Here is a 25106-nt window from a genome sequence, read left to right as displayed (position 1 = left end):
TAAATCTCACCAAATGAGGGTCAATCCGTCATCATCATCGTATCCACTCATTATACTCCACACCTGAACATAGCCATTATATGAACAACATACCCTCATATCTCAATGTCTGTACTTTAACCTGTTAATCTTTTACCCCCAATCTGGGATATTGCAGTTTATGTATTCCTTACGCCATCTGATCTTAAACCGAACTTCGCACCCCTTGATAATCTGTACGTTATTCTCTGATACCCAGAAACATCTACAGTTAAATTCTGTACCGTTCCCTTTTTTTTTAAAAAACATCATCTTAATAAAATGCTTATATCTGAGCAGCAGGCACCTGTCTGTATTTGCTGCATCCCAGCAGGGTGCAGGCAGCCATGCAAATGCCCTATTTAGAGAGGATCCTGATTTTGAAGAATCCTGGAGAACAAGCAACCATAATATTCAGCTGGTTTTGATAAAAATTGACAGTGTAGGGCTCAAGAGAAATACTTTTCTTGGTCTGTTGTCTCTAATACCAATATTGATTACAGGGCTGGAGGACTAAATTAAGAATAAAGATTAAAAGAACCCAATGTAGATAATTTGAAATGAAGCCTAAAATGGAGGGCATAATAATTATCAACAGCCATTTAAAAATGTAAACACAATGAAGGGAACAAAGGCATTCAGAGTACTAAAAGGAGCTGTAATTAGGAGTAGTGGTATATTAAAGAGAAAATATCTTTTTCTTATATAGACTCCTATTGTCCTCCACTCCCTGCCCTGATTTTTCACAATTGCTGTCTGGTCACCCTACTTCATTCTCTCTCTCACACACACAGTGGGGGTGGGCTGTAGGCAGGAAGAGTTCAAAAATCAAAAGACAAACCCCAGACAAATGTTAATCTTTAACACACGCCCCCCCCCCCCCCCAAAAAAAAAACCCACATGATTTTTTCTCTCTTGAGGTTGGCACTGCCGGGTAGAACCGTGTGTCATCTGCGCGTTGCTGGCACTTGTGTCCTTGTTGTCAGTTTGCCAACTGTCTATGAACAAAGTGACTTGCCCAAGGTCACTCAGGAAACCCGTGGTAGCGCCAGGAATTGAATCCAGTTCTCCTCACGCCCAATCCTCTGGCCACTGGACCATCCACCCTCTCCCCACACTGGGGAAGCTTCTGGCCAACAACACAAAACTCTTTGTTATTTGAAAACACACCCCTGTAGACGTGTCCCTCTCACTCTTCCCGCGCTAGGCATGAAGGCACCAGCTAGCTCCCGCTTGCACAGCATGAGGCCAGGCCTCCCCTAGGGGAATCGATCCCGGAACCAGTTTCCTTGGCTGCTGTTTCCAGGCGGAAAGTTGAGGAGACGGACCCATGCCCGGAGGGGGAGCGCTTAGGGGCGAGGGCACGCCGCTCTCTGGGCCGCCGAGATGTGGAGCCGCGTCTCTGCCGTCGGGAGCCGCACGCGCGGCCTCTGTCGCTGCCGCCTCCTCCTCGCCCTCCCCCGGGGCGCCCAGGAGCAGGAGCAGGGGCCGGGCAGGTGAGCTCCCTGCGTGGGGCGGGTCCCTGAGCGCGGGTCGGCGAGGCCGCTCCGGGTGCCGAGGTTTGTCAGCAGCGGCCCCAAGGCCGCGCTCGCAGTGAGACGGTCCCGCCTGAAACGCGGGCCGGGCCGGCCGCGCCCGAACCCCGAGGGCCCGAGCTGCGGCTTTCGGGGGGTGTGTGACTGAATTGGCGGGGACTCGCCTCTGCCGGCGGGCATTGGTGCAGGGTCACGCCCCGCCTGGGCGCCCGCGGCTTTTAACAAGCGGCCGCCGGAGAATTGTGGTGTTCTGCCTCCCAGCGCTCCGGGGAGCCGTTTGCAGTTTTCTCGGTGCGGTCCCATCCGCCGCTGGCTGACAGCCCAGGCCCACTCCACTGACTTCAGTGGGACTCAGTGGGCAGAGCCGGATTGTGAGAGTTGGCGGGTCTTTGTGTGGCTTTTTTATAAAGCAAGAACCAGGCAGGTTGGTCTCTAAGGTGCCACAAGTACTCCTGTGTGTGTGTGTGTGTGTTTTAACCGGGCAGGTGTATTTTCTGAGACTACTTTCAACTCGTTTTCTGACCTGGATTTCAAGTGAACGTAGTTTAAGTCCAGAAGGGACCATTAGATCATCTAGCCTGTTTGCCTATATACCATAAGCACTTAAATGTCATTGTTACCTCGGTATTGAGCTCAATAGCTTGTGTGTGGCTGAAGTATAATTGTGTGTGGCTAAAGGATCTCTCCCAGAAAGGCATCCAGTCTTAGTTTGGAGACACAAAGAGACTCTTCCCTTGTTAGTTTATTCCAGTGGTTGCTCATCACCCACTTTCAAAAAAATTTGTTTTATTTCTATTTTGAGTTTGTCTGACTTCAGTTTCCTGCCATTTGTTTTTTTTTAATGCTTTTCTTCACTAGATTAAAGAGCTCTTTTGAACCCACCATTTTCTCCCTCTGAATTATCCACTGTAATCAAGTCACTTCACAATCTTCTTTTTTATAAGCTGAACAGACTGAGCTCTCTGTATGTCACTGGAAGTCCCATGAATCACTTTTGTGGCTCTTTTCTTCACCCTCTCTTTTTTCACATTGTTTTTAAACTGTGGACACCAGAACTGTCCACAGAATTCCAAGCAACAGTGCACCATATACAGAGGTAAAATCATCTCCCTTCTTCTACTCACTACTTCCCTATTTCTACATCTGAGGAACACCATTGGCTCTTTTTGCCGCAGCATCACAATGGGAACTCATGTGGAGTGTTGCTTCTTAACTATAACACCAAAATCTTTAAGGTGTTTGTCCTCACAACGATGGGGAAAGTACTAGTATCCCCATTTTTACAGATGTGGAACTGAGATACAGAGAGACTAAAGGCTTATTCTAAACCAGAAGTTATACAGGTAATTGGTATGCTGTGAATTTATACCCCAATATTTATACCCATATCAGTCCTGGAGTGGACACTCCTTATGTTCTCTCTGATTTAGCCCCTATTGCTTTGAAAGCAGTTTAGGGTTTAAAATGCTGCTTAAGTACCAGCTCTACTGGGCTTATGATACTAGAGATGTCATGAAGTGTTTTCAAGGGCAGCTGGCTTACTTCATGTCATTTTCTTTCCCACCCCTCAGTGTCATTTGTGACAGGTCTTCTCATCCAAGGCAGTAGACTTCTCAATGAGCTGGTAGTGCTGCTAGAGAATGGGGCTGCACATTTTTAGCATCCGTCCACTGTTGGTGTCAGTTGTTATGTAGGTTATCGTATACAAAAGTAAAAAACTATCATGTCTCTCCTTCTATCTTGTGATGCCAAACTGCTATATATATTTGTGGTCTCACCAGCACTTAAAATATGTGTGTGTGAGCAGTAAAGCAATGCTGTCTGTTGGTACAGATGTATGCTCAAAGCGTTGGATAAAAATTAGCATGGTTTGGAAACTAGTATATTTTACAGGGCACTGGAGACATTTAACCACTTCCAATAAGAATTGTATTGTATTGTTTTTTTTACTTCAGAACTACCTGTTTTCTGTCTTGAATGAAATATGTAAGCAAGGTAGCCTAATAATACAAGGATATCCTCTTTTTGAACAGTTTTTGAACATTTGGAGGGTATTTTGAAGAACTGATAATGCAAAGTATATAACATAGTAGTTATTGTAAGTGACTACAGCTTTCCCATGTTGATTTCTAAATTGCTCCTAATGCTTCATGCAGGGAGAAAATAATTACTTCCAATAAGTAATGCAAAATGAGCTGATAGGAAAAGATGCTTTTTTGGGGAAAAATTATGGAGACACTGAATTGTAGTGGATAATAGCAAAGTCTGCTTGGTGTAAGTCAGAAGGCTTTCCACAGCCTAATTAACAGGGTTGTGAAGTGTTACTTAGTTTTTTTTGTTCACAACATGCTTTTTTCACTGAAGGTGTTGGTTTATGCCTGTTTAATTTTCTCTATAGTATACTAATGTTTGGAACATATATAGGTGCTTTTAAGCAGTCCATGAATCATAGAATATCAGGGTTGGAAGGGACCCCAGAAGGTCATCTAGTCCAACCCCCTGCTCGAAGCAGGACCAATTCCCAGTTAAATCATCCCAGCCAGGGCTTTGTCAAGCCTGACCTTAAAAACCTCTAAGGAAGGAGATTCTACCACCTCCCTAGGTAACGCATTCCAGTGTTTCACCACCCTCTTAGTGAAAAAGTTTTTCCTAATATCCAATCTAAACCTCCCCCACTGCAACTTGAGACCATTACTCCTCGTTCTGTCATCTGCTACCATTGAGAACAGTCTAGAGCCATCCTCTTTGGAACCCCCTTTCAGGTAGTTGAAAGCAGCTATCAAATCCCCCCTCATTCTTCTCTTCTGCAGGCTAAACAATCCCAGCTCCCTCAGCCTCTCCTCATAAGTCATGTGTTCCAGACCCCTAATCATTTTTGTTGCCCTTCGCTGGACTCTCTCCAATTTACCCACATCCTTCTTGTAGTGTGGGGCCCAAAACTGGACACAGTACTCCAGAGGAGGCCTCACCAATGTCGAATAGAGGGGAACGATCACGTCCCTCGATCTGCTCGCTATGCCCCTACTTGTACATCCCAAAATGCCATTGGCCTTCTTGGCAACAAGGGCACACTGCTGACTCATATCCAGCTTCTCGTCCACTGTCACCCCTAGGTCCTTTTCCGCAGAACTGCTGCCTAGCCATTCGGTCCCTAGTCTGTAGCTGTGCATTGGGTTCTTCCGTCCTAAGTGCAGGACCCTGCACTTATCCTTATTGAACCTCATCAGATTTCTTTTGGCCCAATCCTCCAATTTGTCCAGGTCCTTCTGTATCCTATCCCTCCCCTCCAGCGTATCTACCACTCCTCCCAGTTTAGTATCATCCGCAAATTTGCTGAGAGTGCAATCCACACCATCCTCCAGATCATTTATGAAGATATTGAACAAAACCGGCCCCAGGACCGACCCTTGGGGCACTCCACTTGATACCGGCTGCCAACTAGACATGGAGCCATTGATCACTACCCGTTGAGCCCGACAATCTAGCCAGCTTTCTACCCACCTTATAGTGCATTCATCCAGCCCATACTTCCTTAACTTGCTGACAAGAAGACTTACTTTGCTTAATATGTCAAAATGCTGAGACTGAAAATGTTGAGTGAGTGTGCAAAATATTCTGATGGATATGTGTGGCAATTGTGGTACTTTTGTTTTCCTAGAGTTTTAATGTGTTTACCTAGCAGACCTTAGTGGCTGATTTTCTGGTAAGGTTCTGAAGTTATCTGGTTTTCCAGTAGCCTAAACAAAGGCACAAGGTCACAAGACTGTTACAAGGTCCTGGTGTATACCTCAGCACAAAATGAAGCCCACAATTTGTCATAGTTATCAACCTGTTGTGGTTGTCTAACATCTCAGCATACTGTTTAGTGCAGATTTCAGAGTAGCAGCCGTGTTAGTCTGTATTCGCAAAAAGAAAAGGAGGACTTGTGGCACCTTAGAGACTAACCAATTTATTAGAGCATAAGCTTTCGTGAGCTACAGCTCACGAAAGCTCATGCTCAAATAAATTGGTTAGTCTCTAAGGTGCCACAAGTCCTCCTTTTCTTTTTGTTTAGTGCAGAGTTACTTGTTGCCTTTCGATTCAGTTCATTCATGGAGAAAAGAAAGCTGTTTACATTATATCGCAGAAACCATAAAGACCTGCCTTCAGAGTAAAATTGTACATTTAAGTTACCCAGTTCAGTTTGTGCAAAATTAGGCCCAGTCAGTTATGACTAACAAAGCGGTTCTGTGTAAATTATACCTTTTCCCTTCCTATCTTGTCTAGTAAAACACAAAAGTGCTTTAGCACCAGCACTGGGTTCTACAACAAGGAAGATGAATCTGCCACTTCTACAGATAGTAGTGCTGAGAAGGCTTCAGAGAATCAGGAGAAGACAACACCAGGAAATGCAAAGAAGAATTTGTTGAACATTATTAGTGAAATGAAAGTAGAATTAAGTTCAAAGAAGAAGTTCCAGATACTAAAAACACGGAAGACCAAGGAGCAGACCAATGACCAGCCAGAAAGTATGGAGAGTGCAAGTAGCATGTTTCAGAAAGCTACAGCAGACAGTAAAGCTAAGAGGTAAAATGCAATATGCACAGTTCAAGTGTTTCTTCTTTGAAGTGGACTCTATTAATCTCTGGGACAAAATAGTAGCATAAAATGTCTTTTTCTTTGTATAGAAAAGAATCCTCTATGGGAACAGTCCTTTTGCTAATGGTACAGCTGTACCCTGCAAAAAGCAATAACAAATGGAATGGTTGCACTAAGCATGTATATTTACTCCATACTTGTATTCCTGGAATTGAAGCCTCAGAATGAAATGTTACTAGCTGTCCAGAGAAAATCAATTTAAGGGGAGTGCGGGAATTTTCCCTTTTGAAATGCCATTACTCAGTTATGAGAAAATAAAATCTGGGAAAAGAAAGAAGTGTTATCTCCTTTTAATTGCCTCTCTTTGCACACAATTGATCATATACAACTTACTTATTAAAAATGTAAACATGCAGCTAAACTCAGTTGTTCAGTTACAGTCCAAGAAAATCTTTCCTCTGAATAACTGCATACTTACAGAAATGTATACTCCTGGGGGAATTCTGCACCCTGCAGCGGGCACAGAATTCATACCTTCTGCAGATTTCTTGGCTCCCCTGCAGAAAAATGGAGGAACCAAGAAATCTGTGAGAAACACATGCCCCTTCCGTGGCAACCTGGCTGCCTCTGCTGGGAGCAGCTGGCAGCAGATCACCATGGGAGGGGAGGAGGAGAGACATTAAAGGTGTGGGGATGGGATCCTGCCTTAACGTGAATGAGTGAGAGAGACTCAGGGCATGTCTTCACTCGCCTGTGGCTTGTGTAGTCATGGCATAGCGCTGGGAGAGAGCTCTCCCGGCGTTCTAAAAAAAACCACCCCCAAGAGCATGGCTCCCAGCGCTGGTGCACTGTCTGCACTGGCACTTTGCAGTGCTCAGGGGTGTGTTTTTCACACCCCTGAGTGAGAAAGTTGCAGCGCTGTAAAGTGCCAGTGGAGACAAGGCCTCACTCTGTCCCTCTGGTTGCTGTTGCTGCGTCCTGGGCTTGGAGGGAGGCACAGGGCTGTGTGAAGCAGGGTCTGTCTCTGAGGCAGAGCAGAGATGTAACAACTAAAGGGGCAGGCTGCTAATGTTCCCATTGTTAATTAATTGCTCCTGTTATTCAGTTAAGACTCCTTTACCTTGCCAGAGTGATGTAAAGGAACCTTATTGCAAATGACAGTAATGGAATTCTCAGCTAGAAAGGTCTGTGTGCTTTCTAACTCTTTTTCCTGTGCCAGAGAGGCACAATGGGGTTGGATTACTGCTCAGGATCTATTTTACTTACCCATTTAAAAAAAATGCAGGACAGTGATTAGCAAAACTGTATGACTTTCATGTGTGAAAGTCTGAGCAATTTAAAGAGACACTTTTATTTTGGTGGTCTGTAAAGTAGACTAATATCTTTGAAATGAAAATCCAGGATTATAACTGCAATGCAGGGTCTTGGTTACCAGGTATTTGTAACTTAACTTTCATGTGTTTAGAAAATGCTGAACAGTTACTGTGGTGGTGGTTTTTTTTTTTGGGGGGGGGGGAGGGAGGGGGAGTGTATGGTAGTTTAAATATATTACCAAAGTAAGTGAACCTGGTGTGATTATATTGCATTATTTTGACAAATAAAATATGCAGAATTTTGGATTTTTTGGTGCAGAATTCCCCCAGGAGTAAATATATTGTCACGATCTATTGGGATAATGCTTAACAAAGGGAAATCTTTACACCTAAACATAGTGGTTAAAATCATGCCAAATTGGTAAAGGAACAGTAGTCATAGTTAAATCATACCTATGAGATATATGAAAAAAAGGGTTTTTTGTCTGTGACTAAAAATCCTATCTCAGTAGCAATCTTTTATACTCTTCTCTTCAGGAGTTGATTGGTAGCTGTGCCTTAATGACTGCTTTATTTTTTCCATTTATAGCTGACACTGTGTATAGGTCTTGGCATTATAACTGTACTCTGTTTAGGAAGGGTTGAGCAAAGCTTTTTTTTTTTTTTTTTTTTTTTTTTTTTTAAAAAGCTTTTCTGATGGTTGTTCAGTGACATTAGGCTATCCCTACCTTGATTTAAGAACACCAACTCTGCAGTGCCACCCAACCTCTGGCAGTTTTGTGCAGCAAGAGACAAACTTGGGCCTCTTCTTTGATAGCATATAACTATTACCTGTAAGTCATTAAGACGTAAAATAACCAGTTACAATAAAAAATGGCTTGTGGAAAAAATGACGCATAGATCTTGATTTTTATGTTTTTCACCTCTTGTCTCTTACAGGAGCAAGCCTCTCAATCCAGAATTGGTGGAAGCTGCCTCTGCTGTTGCATCTTCCTTACCTTTTGACAGGAAACGGACAGTATCAGATTTACTTGCACAGCTAAGAAAGCATGAAGAAGCCACTGATGCACAGAAAAGAGGGGAAACGACTAACATAAGGTATGTAGATTGAATATTCCCCAGTAGTGCTGACGCCTCGAATATTACACTGTCAAATTTAAGGTGGTTGAGGACTTTATATCCGAAAAACTGCTCTAAAAAGACATGCTTGAGCATGTTATCCTTCTTTAAAAAGCTAATCACTGAAGTGCAGTAGTCTTTGTACTAAATTCCTTCTGTAACTGTCAAGTCATCCAGCTTGCATCCTTCCTCTAGAGCAGCCTTTCAAAATTCTAGTGTCTGCTTTCTCAAGGGTGGTTGGTTGGTTGGTTTTTTTTTTTTTTTTTTTTGGATGGGCTAATAAAAGTATCATTAGATTTATTTTTTGTAATCTTCATCAACCATCACTAAGATAGAAAGTCTGAAAGTTCATTTGTATGGACTGGTAAATTTTAATGGCTGTTTTTGAAAGCTGCACTAAGTAAAGCAACCTCTATTTATAGTCCCACCCTACCCTTCAAAAATTTCCAGGCAGCCCAATAAACTCATCCCTTGGCACATTTCCTTTTTTTATGTGGCTTCCAGCCAGGCAAACAACACTTATTTGGAAACTGTGAAGGAACCGTGTATACTGCCCTTTTGTTTGGTGATGACAAAAGACAGGCTGCTGACTTCTGCTACTTTCAATGTAGCAGCTCAGAAAATGCTGACTAAAAAGCAGAAAACTGGATCTTCAGCAACTGAGAATGTGGAAGCCTGTGATTATGCATGTTTGCAGTAACAAACTACAAGTAGTTTATAGATTTATTTTTTAATATGTCATATGAAAATAACTAGATTTGGGGCAAATTCAGATAAGGAATTAACTGGTAAAGTGATAGGAAATGTGGATTCATAAGACTGATGAGTTATTTGTGGGGTTTTATAGGGATTAGTTATAGGGCCTTTTGTGTTCAGTAAATATACCAATTAGTAGCAGAGAAAGTAGCCAACAGCATTAATATTTGCTGCTGATACATGCCATTTCCATCAGTGAAAACTAAGGAGGATTGTGACACAGGGTATGTCTACACTACGAAATTAGGTCGAATTTATAGAAGTCGGTTTTTTAGAAATCGGTTTTATATATTCGAGTGTGTGTGTCCCCACAGAAAATGCTCTAAGTGCATTAAGTGCATTAACTCGGCGGAGCGCTTCCACAGTACCGAGGCAAGCGTTGACTTCCGGAGCGTTGCACTGTGGGTAGCTATCCCACAGTTCCCGCAGTCTCCGCTGCCCATTGGAATTCTGGGTTGAGATCCCAATGCCTGATGGGGCTAAAACATTGTCGCGGGTGGTTCTGGGTACATATCGTCAGGCCCCCGTTCCCTCCCTCCCCCCGTGAAAGCAAGAGTAGACAATCATTTCGCGCTTTTGTTCCTGAGTTACCTGTGCAGACGCCATACCACGACAAGCAGGGTGACGGTTACCTGAGCAGGCTCCATATGTCTCCTGGGTGCTGGCAGACGCGGTACGGCATTGCTACACAGTAGCAGCAACCCCTTGCCTTGTGGCAGCAGACGGTACAGTACGACTGGTAGCCGTCATCGTCATGTCTGAGGTGCTCCTGGTCGCCTCTGTGAGGTCGATCAGGAGCGCCTGGGCAGACATGGGCGCAGGGACTAAATTTGGAGTGACTTGAGCAGGTCATTCTCTTTAGTCCTGCAGTCAGTCCTATTGAACCGTCTTATGGTGAGCGGGCAGGCGATACGGACTGCTAGCAGTCGTATTGTACCATCTTCTGCCGAGCAGCCATGAGATGTGGATGGCATGCAGTCCTTCTGCACCGTCTGCTGCCAGCCAAAGATGTAAAAGATAGATGGAGTGGATCAAAACAAGAAATAGACCAGATTTGTTTTGTACTCATTTGCTTCCCCCCCCTCCCCTGTCTAGGGGACTCATTCTTCTAGATCACACTGCAGTCACTTACAGAGAAGGTGCAGCGAGGTAAATCTAGCCATGTATCAATCAGAGGCCAGGCTAACCTTCTTGTTCCAATAAGGACAATAACTTAGGTGCACCATTTCTTATTGGAACCCTCCGTGAAGTCCTGCCTGAAATACTCCTTGATGTAAAGCCACCCCCTTTGTTGATTTTAGCTCCCTGAACCAACCCTGTAAGCGCCCCTCCCAGCATCAGAGCAATGGCAAACAATCGGGCATCTGAGAGTGCTGTCCAGAGCAGTCACAATGGAGCACTCTGATGGGGCTAAAACATTGTCGCGGGTGGTTCTGGGTACGTGTCGTCAGGCCCCCGTTCCCTCCCTCCGTGAAAGCAAGGGCAGACAATCATTTCGCGCCTTTTTTCCTGAGTTACCTGTGCAGACGCCATACCACGGCAAGCATGGAGCCCGCTCAGGTAACCGTCACCCTATGTCTCCTGGGTGCTGGCAGACGCGGTACGGCTTTGCTGCACAGTAGCAGCAACCCATTGCCTTCTGGCAGCAGACGGTGCAATACGATTGGTAGTCGTCCTCGTCGTGTCCGAGGTGCTCCTGGCCACGTCGGCTGGGAGCGCCTGGGCAGACATGGGCGCAGGGACTAAATTTGGAGTGACTTGACCAGGTCATTCTCTTTAGTCCTGCAGTCCTATTGAACCGTCTTATGGTGAGCGGGCAGGCAATACGGACTGCTAGCAGTCGTACTGTACCATCTTCTGCCAGGCAGGCAAGAGATGAGGATTGCTAGCAGTCGTATTGTACCATCTTATGCCAGGCAGGCAAGAGATGAAGATGGCTAGCAGTCGTACTGTACCATCTTCTGCCGAGCAGCCATCAGATGTGGATGGCATGCAGTCCTTCTGCACCGTCTGCTGCCACCCAAAGATGTAAAAGATAGATGGAGTGGGTCAGAACAAGAAATAGACGAGATTTGTTTTGTACTCATTTGCCTCCTCCCCTGTCTAGATCACACTGCAGTCACTCACAGAGAAGGTGCAGCGAGGTAAATCTAGCCATGTATCAATCAGAGGCCAGGCTAACCTCCTTGTTCCAATAACAACGATAACTTAGGTGCACCATTTCTTATTGGAACCCTCCGTGCAGTCCTGCCTGAAATGCTCCTTGATGTACAGGCACACCCTTTGTTGATTTTAGCTCCCTGAAGCCAACCCTGTAAGCCGTGTCGTCAGTCGCCCCTCCCTCCGTCAGAGCAACGGCAGACAATCGTTCCGCGCCTTTTTTCTGTGCGGACGCCATACCAAGGCAAGCATGGAGGCCGCTCAGCTCACTTTGGCAATTAGGAGCACATTAACCACCACACGCATTATCCAGCAGTATATGCAGCACCAGAACATGGCAACGCAATACCGGGCGAGGAGGCGACGTCAGCGCGGTCCCGTGAGTGATCAGGACATGGACACAGATTTCTCTGAAAGCATGGGCCCTGCCAATGCATGCATCATGGTGCTAATGGGGCAGGTTCATGCTGTGGAACGCCGATTCTGGGCTCGGGAAACAAGCACAGACTGGTGGGACCGCATAGTGTTGCAGGTCTGGGACGATTCCCAGTGGCTGCGAAACTTTCGCATGCGTAGGGGCACTTTGTGACTTGCTTTCCCCTGCCCTGAAGCACATGAATACCAAGATGAGAGCAGCCCTCACAGTTGAGAAGCGAGTGGCGATAGCCCTGTGGAAGCTTGCAACGCCAGACAGCTACCGGTCAGTTGGGAATCAATTTGGAGTGGGCAAATCTACTGTGGGGGCTGCTGTGATGCAAGTAGCTCATGCAATCAAAGATCTGCTGATATCAAGGGTAGTGACCCTGGGAAATGTGCAGGTCATAGTGGATGGCTTTGCTGCAATGGGATTCCCTAACTGTGGTGGGGCTATAGACGGAACCCATATCCCTATCTTGGCACCGGAGCACCAAGCCGCCGAGTACATAAACCGCAAGGGGTACTTTTCGATAGTGCTGCAAGCTCTGGTGGATCACAAGGGACGTTTCACCAACATCAACGTGGGATGGCCGGGAAAGGTGCATGACGCTCGCATCTTCAGGAACTCTGGTCTGTTTCAAAAGCTGCAGGAAGGGACTTTATTCCCAGACCAGAAAATAACTGTTGGGGATGTTGAAATGCCTATATGTATCCTTGGGGACCCAGCCTACCCCTTAATGCCATGGCTCATGAAGCCGTACACAGGCAGCCTGGACAGTAGTCAGGAGCTGTTCAACTACAGGCTGAGCAAGTGCAGAATGGTGGTAGAATGTGCATTTGGACGTTTAAAGGCGCGCTGGCGCAGTTTACTGACTCGCTTAGACCTCAGCGAAACCAATATTCCCACTGTTATTACTGCTTGCTGTGTGCTCCACAATATCTGTGAGAGTAAGGGGGAGACATTTATGGTGGGGTGGGAGGCTGAGGCAAATCGCCTAGCTGCTGGTTACGCGCAGCCAGACACCAGGGCGGTTAGAAGAGCACAGGAGGGCGCGGTACGCATCAGAGAAGCTTTGAAAACCAGTTTCATGACTGGCCAGGCTACGGTGTGAAAGTTCTGTTTGTTTCTCCTTGATGAAACCCCCCGCCCCTTGATTCACTCTACTTCCCTACAAGCTAACCACCCTCCCCTCCTCCCTTTAATCATTGCTTGCAGAGGCAATAAAGTCATTGCTGCTTCACAGTCATGCATTCGTTATTCATTCATCACACAAATAGGGAGATGACTACCAAGGTATCCCAGGAGGGGTGGTGGAGGAGGGAAGGAAAATGCCGCACAGCACTTTAAGCACAGCACTTTAAAAGTTTACAACTTTAAAATTTATTGAATGACAGCCTTCTTTTTTTTGGGCAATCCTCTGTGGTGGAGTGGCTGGTTGGCCGGAGGCCCCCCCACCGCGTTCTTGGGCGTCTGGGTGTGGAGGCTATGGAACTTGGGGAGGAGGGCGGTTGGTTACAGAGGGGCAGCAGTGGCAGTCTGTGCTCCAGCTGCCTTTGCTGCAGCTCAACCATACACTGGAGCATACTGGTTTGGTCCTGCAGCAGCCTCAGCATTGAATCCTGCCTCCTCTCATCACGCTGCCGCCACATTTGAGCTTCAGCCCTCTCTTCAGCCCGCCACTTACTCTCTTCAGCCTGCCACCTCTCCTCCCGGTCATTTTGTGCTTTCCTGCACTCTGACATTATTTGCCTCCACGCATTCGTCTGTGCTCTGTCAGTGTGGGAGGACAGCATGAGCTCGGAGAACATTTCATCGCGAGTGCGTTTTTTTTTTTTTTCTTTCTAAGCTTCACTAGCCTCTGGGAAGGAGAAGATCCTGTGATCATTGAAACACATGCAGCTGGTGGAGAAAAAAAGGGACAGCGGTATTTAAAAAGACTCATTTTATAAAACAGTGGCTACACTCTTTCAGGGTAAACCTTGCTGTTAACATTACATACATAGCACATGTGCTTTCGTTACAAGGTCGCATTTTGCCTCCTCCCACCATGTGACTACCCCCTCAACCTTCCCCCCTCCCTGTGGCTAACAGCGGGGAACATTTCTGTTTAGCCACAGGCAAACAGCCCAGCAGGAATGGGCTCCTCTGAGTGTCCCCTGAAGAAAAGCACTCTATTTCAACCAGGTGACCATGAATTATATCTCACTCTCCTGAGGATAACACAGAGAGATAAAGAACGGATTTTGGTTGAATGCCAGCAAACATACACTGCAATGCTTTGTTCTACAGTGATTCCCGAGTACGTGTTACTGGCCTGGAGTGGTAAAGTGTCCTACCATGAAGGATGAAATAAGGCTGCCCTCCCCAGAAACCTTTTGCAAAGGCTTTAGGACTACATCTAGGAGAACCGCAAATGCCAGGGCAAAGTAATCCTTTCACATGCTTGCTTTTAAACCATGTATAGCATTTTAAAAGGTACACTCACCAGAGGTCCCTTCTCCGCCTGCTGGGTCCAGGAGGCAGCCTTGGGTGGGTTCGGGGGGTACTGGCTCCAGGTCTAGGGTGAGAAACAGTTCCTGGCTGTCGGGAAAACCGGTTTCTCCGCTTGCTTGCTGTGAGCTATCTACAACCTCCTCCTCCTCCTCATCATCTTCGTCCCCAAAACCTACTTCCGTATTGCCTCCATCTCCATTGAAGGAGTCAAACAACACGGCTGGGGTAGTGGTGGCTGAACCCCCTAAAATGGCATGCAGCTCATCATAGAAGCGGCATGTTTGGGGCTCTGACCCAGAGCGGCTGTTCGCCTCTCTGGTTTTCTGGTAGGCTTGCCTCAGCTCCTTCAGTTTCACGTGGCACTGCTTCGGGTCCCTGTTATGGCCTCTGATCTTCATGCCCTGGGAGATTTTGACAAAGGTTTTGGCATTTCGAAAACTGGAACGGAGTTCTGATAGCACGGATTCCTCTCCCCAAACAGCGATCAGATCCCGTACCTCCCGTTCGGTCCATGTTGGAGCTCTTTTGCGATTCTGGGACTCCATCATGGTCACCTGTGCTGATGAGCTCTGCATGGTCACCTGCAGCTTGCCACGCTGGCCAAACAGGAAATGAGATTCAAAAGTTCGCGGTTCTTTTCCTGTCTACCTGGCCAGTGCATCTGAGTTGAGAGTGCTGTCCAGAGCGGTCAGAATGGAGCACTCTGGGATAGCTCCCGGAGGCCAATACCATCGAATTGTGTCCACAGTACCCCAAATTCGAGCCGGCAACGTCGATTTAAGCACTAATCCACTTGTCAGGGGTGGAGTAAGGAAATCGATTTTAAGAGCCCTTTAAGTCGAAATAAAGGGCTTCATTGTGTGGACGGGTGCAGGTTTAAATCGATTTAACGCTGCTAAATTCGACCTAAAGTCCTAGTGTAGACCAGGGCTAAGTCTAGATGGTTACAAATAAACAAAATGGTGGGGAAGCACAATGGTAGATGAACGTTAACTTTGTTAAATATAAGGTAATGCATATTCTTGAGAGAGTGTCTGTGGGAAAGAGAGAAACTATGTAACCTTGCCATACAGGTAGATGAATTCGTAATTCTCAGTCAAAAGAACTAGGGGTTATTGTGGACAAGTAAATGAAGTTCTCTCTCCAGATGCTTAGAAGCTTGGGTGCATTTAAAAAAAGTGATGGTGGAAACTAATAAGACATTAGATAATGCACAATGGTATACATTTTCCTGGAGTAATATGTTTAGGTTAGGTCCTTTCCTCTCAACGGAAATGTAAAACATCCAGAGAAGGTTGATAGAAATGGCTAGAGATGCTGTGGGTATTGCATCCGTTTGAAAACCACTGACCTAAATAATCCAACCTTTTTTCTTTTGCAGACCCCTAAAAAATTTCAAATGCAGGTGCAGACCAGTGTTCCCTCTAATTTTTCCCACACATGTGCAGAATGAATTTTGTTATGTGCATCAATATGGAGGTGATGTGTGACACATCACCTCCATATTGCTGTACATAACCAAATTCATGGGGTGGGGATGGGGCCAAGGGGTTTGGAGTGGGGCTCAGGGCTGGGGCAGAGGATTGGGGTGTGGGGCAGGGGGTTTGAGGGCTCCAGGGTGGGGCTGGGGTAGAGGGTTTGGTGCAGGGGGGTGAGGACTCTGGCTGGGGGTGGGGCTCTGGGGTGGGGCCGGGATGAGGGGTTTCGGGTGCAGGTTGTCCAGGGGCTACGGCAGGGTGACAGGACCCCCTGCAGCAGCACCTGGGCTGAGGGAGAGGTGCCTCTCCTGTAGCAGGTCCATGCTGGGGTTGGGGGAGGGTTGCCTTTCCCCCGACCGCTGCGAGTCCAGGCAGGTCCATGCTGGGGCTGGCGGGGAGAGCCGCCACTCCCCACGGCGGCAGGTCCGTGCTGGGGAGAGAGGCATCTCTCCCCATCCCAGCCCTGAGCCTCTGCGTGGGGCTTAACAGGCAGCTGTGCAGCTCAGAGGGAACTTAGGTGCGGACCCTTTTGGGAAATCTTCAACATAGTCTGTGGACCGCCAGGGTCCATGGACCACAGCTTGAAAATCATTGATGTAGGTAAAGGAGTTAAAGGAGATTTGACTGAGCTGTGTAAAAAAACTGATCATTTTCTCCATTTAGTTCTTTTATAGCCTTAAGGAAAGGCTAAAGGAAATACTCTTAAGATGAACAAACAAGGCAATATTTCTTCCTATTTTGTATTGTGAACACGTGGAATTCACTGCTGCTGGAGGTTGAGACCAAGCTTGTGGCTGGATTTGAATGGATTGCTAATTGCTTGCAACTAGGGCTTGATTAAATTTACCAGACTCCTACTAGCCAGTGATAGATTTAAAAGAGGCCCCACAAGTAAGGCTTTGGGCAATGCTCTGGTGAGAAGCCCAGCACTCCTTGCTACAAGCTGCTGGGAAGGATACTTGTTCCTTGGTCCCGTTTGGGGTGTGAGGAGGTTCTGTGTTTAGCATAGAAGCTGTACTACCCTCCACCTACTGGAAAGGAGAGGGAACTTGGTCTTTACTCCTCATCAAGGTCCTCTGGCTTCCCTAAGTAGGTAGGGTGTTTGCTCTTCCTTCCAGGAGCTGTGAGAAGTAATAGCTATACTCTACTGTACCATTCCATGTTTTTTTATAATCTCTGCTGTTCCTAAGTAATAGTTCCAGAGCTTGCTGTTCTGCTGCTCATAGCTTTCCCAAGTAACAGCAGCAACATGAATTTGACAGTTTCACTGCCTCCTACAAAGTTCTGAATAGAAGCAGTGAAAGCTAACTAGAATCTAGTTAATTACATTCTGCTGCTGCTTAGTTTAACTAAGAATTACCAGAGGCACCAGAACAGTCTGTGGTTTGGAAGACACTGCTATATTAGTGAACATTTCATTCACATTTTTAAGATTAACTTCAGTCGTCATTAATATTATTTATATTACTTCCTTTGTAGTGGCATCTAGAGAGGTCAGGCCTCAATGTGCTAGATACTATATACACAGGATGAAAAGTTGGTTTCTGCCTCAGAGCCTTTTCAGCCTAAGTAAAAGGGTTTGAAACCGTTTTTTTTTTTCTCTTTTTAAATGAAAGCTTGAGTCCTGCAGAAAGTGAGAGCTGAGGTCCCCACACTGGCCAGTGGAAGCTCTGTACTCATTCATAAGTGGATTTTTCAAGCCCGGCTTGCCATGTGTAAGAGAACTCATTATAAGGGTTTAGAAGACATGGTTTTCCTCCCCCGCCCCACGTATTCAGCGTTGTACAATTGGCTGGGTGCAATATGGCTGGATTACCTTTTTTTTTTTTTTCTTTCTTTTTTTTTTGAAGCATCAAGTATTGGTTGCTTCTGAGACAGGATACTGGACTAAATGGACCACTGGTCTGAGACAGCAGGTACTTTATGTAAAACGCTTGAAATACCTACACAAGCAAAAGAACCGTACAATATAACATTGTTACTATAAATCAGAATGTTGTTCAGATTTACAAGGAGGTATTAAATTATAATAAAGATGATATAATTATAGCCAAAAAGTCTTAGCTTATATTGTGCTTTGCATACATTCTGCCCTCTGGGTGTCACTGTTGTACAGTTTTCTCCCATCAGTTTGTTTTGTAGACATACTGAGGACAGCATTTCCACAAGAAGGGGGGAAAAAATTAATGATACAGGATTTTTTTTTTTTTTTAGTGCGGGAAGAAGTTTTGCTTAATGGAAATTACAACACCACCATAGGAAAATAAATTCAGCAATATTAAACATTAGAATTAAATAAACAGAAGGAAAGGAATTCCAAGCTAAAGCTAAAATGCACCCCGAATTCTCCTTCTCTTGTTTTTTAACCCATGTAGTGCACATGATCATTCCTGTTCAGATGTATCTGCAATACTTACCGTGGATTGGATGGAGTTTCAGTTGTTGTGGAAGGAAGTCAAGCCACAAATATCTTTCTGGTTTTGTTTTTGGTTAATTTCTTGTTTCTTTTCCAACGTGTTAGAGGAAATGTGTATCGGATGAACGACATGATTGGCATAATACCATGCAATCACTTGTTTTAAAAACTATTATGAAAACATATTTGCTCACCTTTCATGCATCAGTGACACAAGATTAGGACCCTAGCTCTCCAAAATTGTGACACTGTGGGCTTTGTGTGTTAGATGCCCAGCATAGTCAGAAGAAAGTTTGGCCAGTTGTGCAAAACCTCAAAGAGAACTGCTCAGAGGGAGTGTGATCTCCATATAGTAGAACAACATTCTGTCATTTTAGCGTGCTTGCCAAGTAAAACAGTTGGACTGGGCAGTCTGTGACTTTACTTCTGGCAAGGGGAAGACTGCATGATGCTAGTCAGACCCTCAGAAAATTTGTGAATTTTCTGGATCAACTCTAGGTCATAAATGCCAAGAATAACAAAAGTTCAGTTCTTCTGCATCTCTCTCATTTTACTAATTATTTTCTGTTAATGTTAATGTCAGATTTAAAATTAACCTTAGAAAATCAAGGTTCTGAACATTTTAGGGCATCTTTTTGTTAGTAGTTACTTTGAAGAGCTCTTCTGATATAAACCATCCAAAAGAGAATGTTTAAATATGTTTTCTGACACTCTTCAAGCATTGCAATGGTGGAAATATATATTGCATTTAGGTATCCAAAGCTTGCGTTCTTGACCTAATTTCTGTTCTTTAATACCACACCTGTTCCCTTGAAAAGAGGCTTTTATCTCGTAAAACTCATACACTGTATTTTAACTGATTTTTATCGTTTTCACTTGCACTGTCCCAAAATCTAATAATGACTTTTGGCTTTTAACAGTCCCTCTCCCTAAAGGCATAGACACAACTTTATATCTAAAGAGTTCTGTCACCATAACTACAATCCTTGTTGAGGGTAGTAACCAGTGCGAATTGACACACATATATGGCCAAGATTCTCCAATTTTTATCAAAATAATAATACTAAGGTGTTGCATTTAGATCTCATGCCCTGACAATAATTGAAATGGGGGAAACAACAGCAGCCCTGAAAAGTCATTAGTTTTCCCACCTCCCATTAGGACATCATCTGGCCAAGGCCTACCAAACCTTCCTAAGCCAAAGACCTGACTGGAGCTCCCTAACTCCCAAGAGATCGACAGACCCGTGATCCCATGCAAACTACTGCTTGCTGCACCTTTCATTAAAAGTTCAGGTGCTCTTACAGATCTTTGCCATACACCCACCTTCCCATGCTAATGGAGGTTATCTTCCAGTTTCTTAATCAAAATGTTGTGCAGTACCAAAAAGACATCTAAGTATATTATGTTGACACTTTCTTTTTCACCCAAACTTGTAATCTTTGTATAAAAAAGAAAAATCAAGTTAATTTGACAAGATCTGGTTTCCGTAAACCCTTGTTGAATGGCATTATTTATATTACCTTCGTTTAATTCTTGATTAATCAAGTCCCTTATCTGTCATTCCAGTATTTTGGCCAGGGTCTATTTCAGGCTGACAGACCTATAATTAATTACCTGGTTCATCCCATTGACCCGTTTTAAATACTGGCACAATGTTCTCTTGCCTTTCTTCTAGAACAGTGGTTCTTAACCTTTACTGCAGCCTGCACCCCTTCAGTTCTCCAAATATAGTCTCGCACCCCTTTTAAAAAATCATTGAAGTAGGTCAGTTCTTTAAACCTAGATATGTTTTTTGTTTGTATATTACAGTAATCGTTAAATGTATAATGTGAATAAATACATCGGTTTGATGAAACAAAGTAGTTGTACTTACGTGCCTGTGCTTAATTCGTGTTTTCGATGATTTACCTAATAATCTGGCATGTCTCGCACCCCCTGGGGGTGCGTGCACCCCCAGTTAAGAACTACTGTTCTAGAACTTTCCCAGTGTTCCAAAAGTTACTGAAAATCAATATTAGCAGACCAGAGAGCTCCTCAGTCAGTTATTTTAAAATCTCAGATGCAAGTTATTTGAACCTGTTGATCTAAAAATACCTAACTTTTAGTAGCTGTTGTTTCACATCCTCCTCGGCTACTGTTTAAATGGAAAGTATTCCGTCATTGTGACATAACTACATCATCTGGCCTTTTCTCAAATACAGAACTTCTGCCTTTTCTGGATTATCATTAAGGGTGTGAGTCTTTCAAGGAGGTCCCAGAAGTCACGGATTCCGTGACTTCCCTGGACCTCCGTGACTTCTAGTGTGGTTGACCCCGTGGCTGCCCACGCCTACTGGAGTGGCAGTAGCAGTGATGGGGCCCCGGGCTGCCCCCCGCCTGGAGTCTCTCTTCTCTTTCTCCTCCCTCCCTCCCCTCTCCCCCCGTCCCAAGAGCAGCAGCAGCGTCCACCGGAGCACTCTCCTCCCTCCTCCCCCAGCACCTAAGATTTAGTAAGGGGTATTTTTAGTAAGAGTTATGGACAGGTCATGGGCTGTGACTTTTTGTTTATTGCCCATGACCTGTCCATAACTCTTACTAAAAATATCTGTGACTAAATCGTAGCCTTTAATTATCATTGACAAGTCTACCATTTCCATATGATTCATATTTATGGCTATCAACTTTACCTTTCTTACATTTGTTATATCTGTTTGTTCTTTTTTTTTTTTTTAAAGCTACTTCCACTTCTCCACTAAATCAGGTTGGTGTTTTAACCAGTTGGCCTTTTTTCTCACTTGTGGAATGTGGCTTTTTTGGCACCTAGTAAAATGTTCTTAAATAATTACCATTTACATTTTTCTGTTTAAAGTCTTCCTCTCAACTGATTTGGGTCGTAACTATTTTCAACTTTGTGAAATTGACCCTTTTAAAGCACCAAGTATATACCAGCTGTTACTTGTATGGACTTTATTCTGTTCTCACGTAAATTGTGATCAAATTATGATCACTTGTACTTAAGCTGCCACTAGTTTTTAGTTCTGCAATCCATTCCTGTCCGTCAAGGTGATGTCTAATACAGAGTTCCCCTGTGTTGAATTTAACACTTTTTTGAGTTAAGAAATTGTCATCTGAAATATTTAGAAATTCTGAGAACATTTTAGTACTTGAAGCATGAGACTTCCAGTGTAAGTTGCTCAGATTGAAGTCCCCCAGGATAGTGCTTCCCCTCCCTCCCCCCCCCCCCACATCGTAGGTAGGCATGTAAGGAGATGGTCGTCCTGTTCTCTGGTGTGATTTGGTGGTCTGTAGCGCAGACAAAGTAGTATCCAATCTTGTTTTTTTTCTCTCTCAGTACATTGATCAATATTGTTTTCTTCTATCAGTTACTCAGAAACAGGTAATGCCATTTTTGACAGTGCCCTCCTGTATCCCTTTTGCCCGCTTGATCCTTACTAAATCAGTTTTATCCATTGGTTTTTTTTGTTGTTGTTTGTGTTTTTTTTTTTAACATTCCAGTAGTGCAAATCTACCCACTAGGTTTCATTAATACCAACTAGATTGAATTTTTCCTTATAGATGAACAATTCTGGTTCCTTTTGTTTATTATCCTGGGTGTATAAGCAATTAAAGAATTTCTTTTCTTCACATTCCTTGGTGCATTGATTGATTAACTTTGTTCTTAACATCTTAATATTCTGTTAAATGAGTGCTCAATAGTTCCCGCTTCTCACCCTCTACTTTTGTTGTTAGTTTAATACCCTTCTGACTACTCTAGCCAGCCATTCTCCTATAAAATTGGTTCCTCTTCTGTGGAGATGGAAGCCATCCGAACTATACAGACCCTTTTCCCCATAGGTGAACCAATGTTCCTCACGCCAAATCCCTCTACCTCCAAGCACAGGATCTGTAGCTATGATCTTTGAAACTCCCGTTTGCTGCACGTTTGCATTAATGTCTAATGCAGTCTCTGAACATAGTAAATGGCAGCATGAAATAAGATAAAAATATTTCAATTTGCAATTCAAAGAACATTCATCATTGGATTTTCTCTTCAAGGAGGCAGTAACTGGCATATGTTTGCGAAGTTGAAATTGTTTTTGTTAAATTTAGAAAATAGCAGGTAAGTGGTATTTTCTTTATTCTAAAAAACAAGACTTCGTCAGAATGTTGACAGATGTTTCGTGGAAATGTCTAGTTCTTTCATATAGTTTGCACAGTATAGGCTTATTTGGAATAATTTGCCTTATTAAAACATGTAACTAAGCTTGCTACCTTTTCATACTGTGGAATTTTCATTGTTCTACTTGTCTTTTTGATGTCAGCAACATTATTGCAGACATGAAGATTGGGAAACGCCGTCTCACCCGTGGTGTATCCAGGCCATCCAGTCAAATTTCATTCGATGATGATGATGGGCAAGGTGACATGTTTCAAAGAGGTATCCTGTCTGAATTTGCTGGAAGTAAAAGGTACTCTCTACTTGCCTGTTTTCTCTTTGTGTTCCTTCCCCCAATAAAATACTGACCAGTTAAGTTTTTAAATTCTAGTAATAAAGAAACACCAACTATACTCCTAAACGTCAAAGCTAAAGAGTTCTGAGTTTCTACATCTTCCACAAAAATGCTGACTCCACATTCCAGATATAGATGCATTATACCAGGGGTGGCCAGCCTGAGCCTGAGAAGGAGCCAGAATTTGGCAATGTACATTGCCAAAGAGCCACAGTAATATGTCAGCAGCCTCCCACCCACCAGCAGACCCACCGATCCACGCCTCCTCCACCCGCCCTGCGCCTCCCAATTAGCTGTTTTGGGTGTGCAGGAGGCTCTGGAGAGTGGGGGGAGAAGCGAGGGCACTGCAGGCTCAGGGGAGGGGGTGGGAAGGGGTGGAGTGGGGGCAGGGCCTGTGGCAGAGCCAGGGGTTAAGCAGTGAGCACCCCGGCACATTGGAAAGTTGGCGCCTCTACAGGGAGCAGCATATGAACTTCTGAACAGCCACATGTGGCTCTGGAGCCACAAGTTGGCCACCCCTGCATTATACTGTAGGAAACAAAAGAAAATGTGTTTCTTACACTATAAGTAGTTTTTTTTTTTTTCCCCCAAACATAGTATTAAAGTTGATTAGTGTAAGAACATAATTAATTTTAATAAGCTGATCAAAGTAAATGCAATTTTTGGGAATTAAACCTGATTGTTGCAAATCTTTAGTGCTAATATATAATCTACTTTTTGACTTTGCTGTTCAAGTGTGTTTTGAATGTATCACTTATGCACAATATTTTACATCTCATTCTCGATCATCTTATGGGGGTGGGGGGAAAAGCTTTAAAGTGCTACTGTCATTTGAAGGAACACTTAGAAAAATGTTCTGGGTAGAAATATTTCACCAATTGAGGGTTTTGTTTTTTTTCCTCTTGCTAAGGAAAATAGGAACTTTGCACCTGAGTCATTTCTTTAGTTTACTGTCGCCCCAGGCATCAAAATTGTCTACCATGGACCTAATGATTTAAAATGGTGACTTGAGAGTTCTCCCTGAAAATGACTGTGCCTTTTACTGTTGGTGTCCTTTTTTTTTTTTTTTTTTAAATTAACCCAGGCTCTTTTTACTCAGTTAATAGAGCACCCTTACTTTGTTATACTGTTATCTGTTCTCTCATCCTGTAGTCTGTCCCTAAAATACACTGTCTACATGGCATCCTTACAATCACTTGTCTTAGGACATGGTTCCCAAACTTTAACAACTTGTGAACCCCTTTCGCTAAAATGTCAAGTCTCACGAACCTCCGCCTAAAAACGAATATTTCCAGATATTTTCTCCTTTACTTGAGTATAAATTATAAAAGCAGTGCTCTTGGAAATATAAAATTTGTTCTTATGACATACTTATTACACACTATTTTTTATTATTATTACAATATTTTTATTACATTATGAAAACACCAATACTCTTCCAAGATCTCACTTCCATAGCTTGTCTCACTTTGAATAAGCCTGTTATAAGTCAAGGCTCCTAGGTTTCATCAAGGAGTATCAGATGAGGAACAGCATGAAGGGATTTAAGGAGCCAGCTGAAAGAGTTCCTTCTACACAAGCATTCAGGTCTTGAGCAGTCCAGGCAAACAACACACGTTACAAGCAAGCTTAAACTTGTTCTTTGTAATGATTTTAAAAACAATACTAGCTGCCTATTTAATTTTAAAGACAGCAAAAAATATCCACCTCCCTTTCCATTTCTTATAAGGAATCTTGAAGTTTAAATCTCGTCAGTGTGATAGATATGCTTGCTTTGATCTTCTTAGCTCTTGGAAGTCCAGAGGCTCCAGGCTGCTGGCCCTGTGCTGCCCGGGGTCTCTAGGGACAGCTCTGTCCGCCATTCGGGAATTTTTTCCTGAGAACCCCCTGTAACATTTTGCGAACCCGAGTTTGGGAACCACTGTCTTAGGGTATTTCTCCCCACATTTCTATTCCCAGTAAGATTAATGCCTTTTAAAATTAACTAAATCTGACTTTAAGTGGAGTTAGTGGGTTAGAAGTTTAGAGAACCATGTTAATTGGCATATATGTGGGAAATTTGGAAGGCAAGATTTGCATAACTGAGAAATAAACATTCCTGGGTCAGTAGCTGTACAATATCCTTGCATTCCTTGGCTGAGACAGATTTATTTCAGTATATCAGAAAATTATGATTTTAAGTGAGGAACAAACAGGAGCATATGAATTCCAAAGCCATGTAGATCATACTGTAAAAACCCAAAGGCAACATGCAGTTATATCATCAGAAAACATCTGTAGATGCTGAAATGTTTCTAAGTAATATGATTTTTTCTGATTTTTGGCAATT

General features: G+C 43.9%; 1 protein-coding gene across 1 annotated transcript in view; it reads left to right on the top strand.

Annotated features, from left to right (window-relative positions):
- Nucleotides 1-1205: 1205 nt before the first annotated feature.
- Nucleotides 1206-25106, top strand: part of MRPS31 (mitochondrial ribosomal protein S31) — a 37988-nt gene continuing 14087 nt past the window's right edge. Inside the window, exons 1-4 of the mRNA XM_084634960.1 lie at nucleotides 1206-1514; nucleotides 5820-6119; nucleotides 8384-8542; nucleotides 22589-22735. Of these exons, the coding sequence (XP_084491086.1) occupies nucleotides 1405-1514; nucleotides 5820-6119; nucleotides 8384-8542; nucleotides 22589-22735 (716 nt within the window). The 5' untranslated portion in view covers nucleotides 1206-1404. The remainder of the gene's footprint in view (nucleotides 1515-5819; nucleotides 6120-8383; nucleotides 8543-22588; nucleotides 22736-25106) is intronic.

Source organism: Lepidochelys olivacea, assembly GCF_965140295.1.
Source record: "Lepidochelys olivacea isolate rLepOli2 genome assembly, chromosome: 1".
NCBI lineage: Eukaryota > Metazoa > Chordata > Testudines > Cheloniidae > Lepidochelys > Lepidochelys olivacea.
The sequence above is the reverse complement of the archived record's forward strand: the minus strand, read 5'-3'. Positions and strand labels throughout refer to the sequence as shown.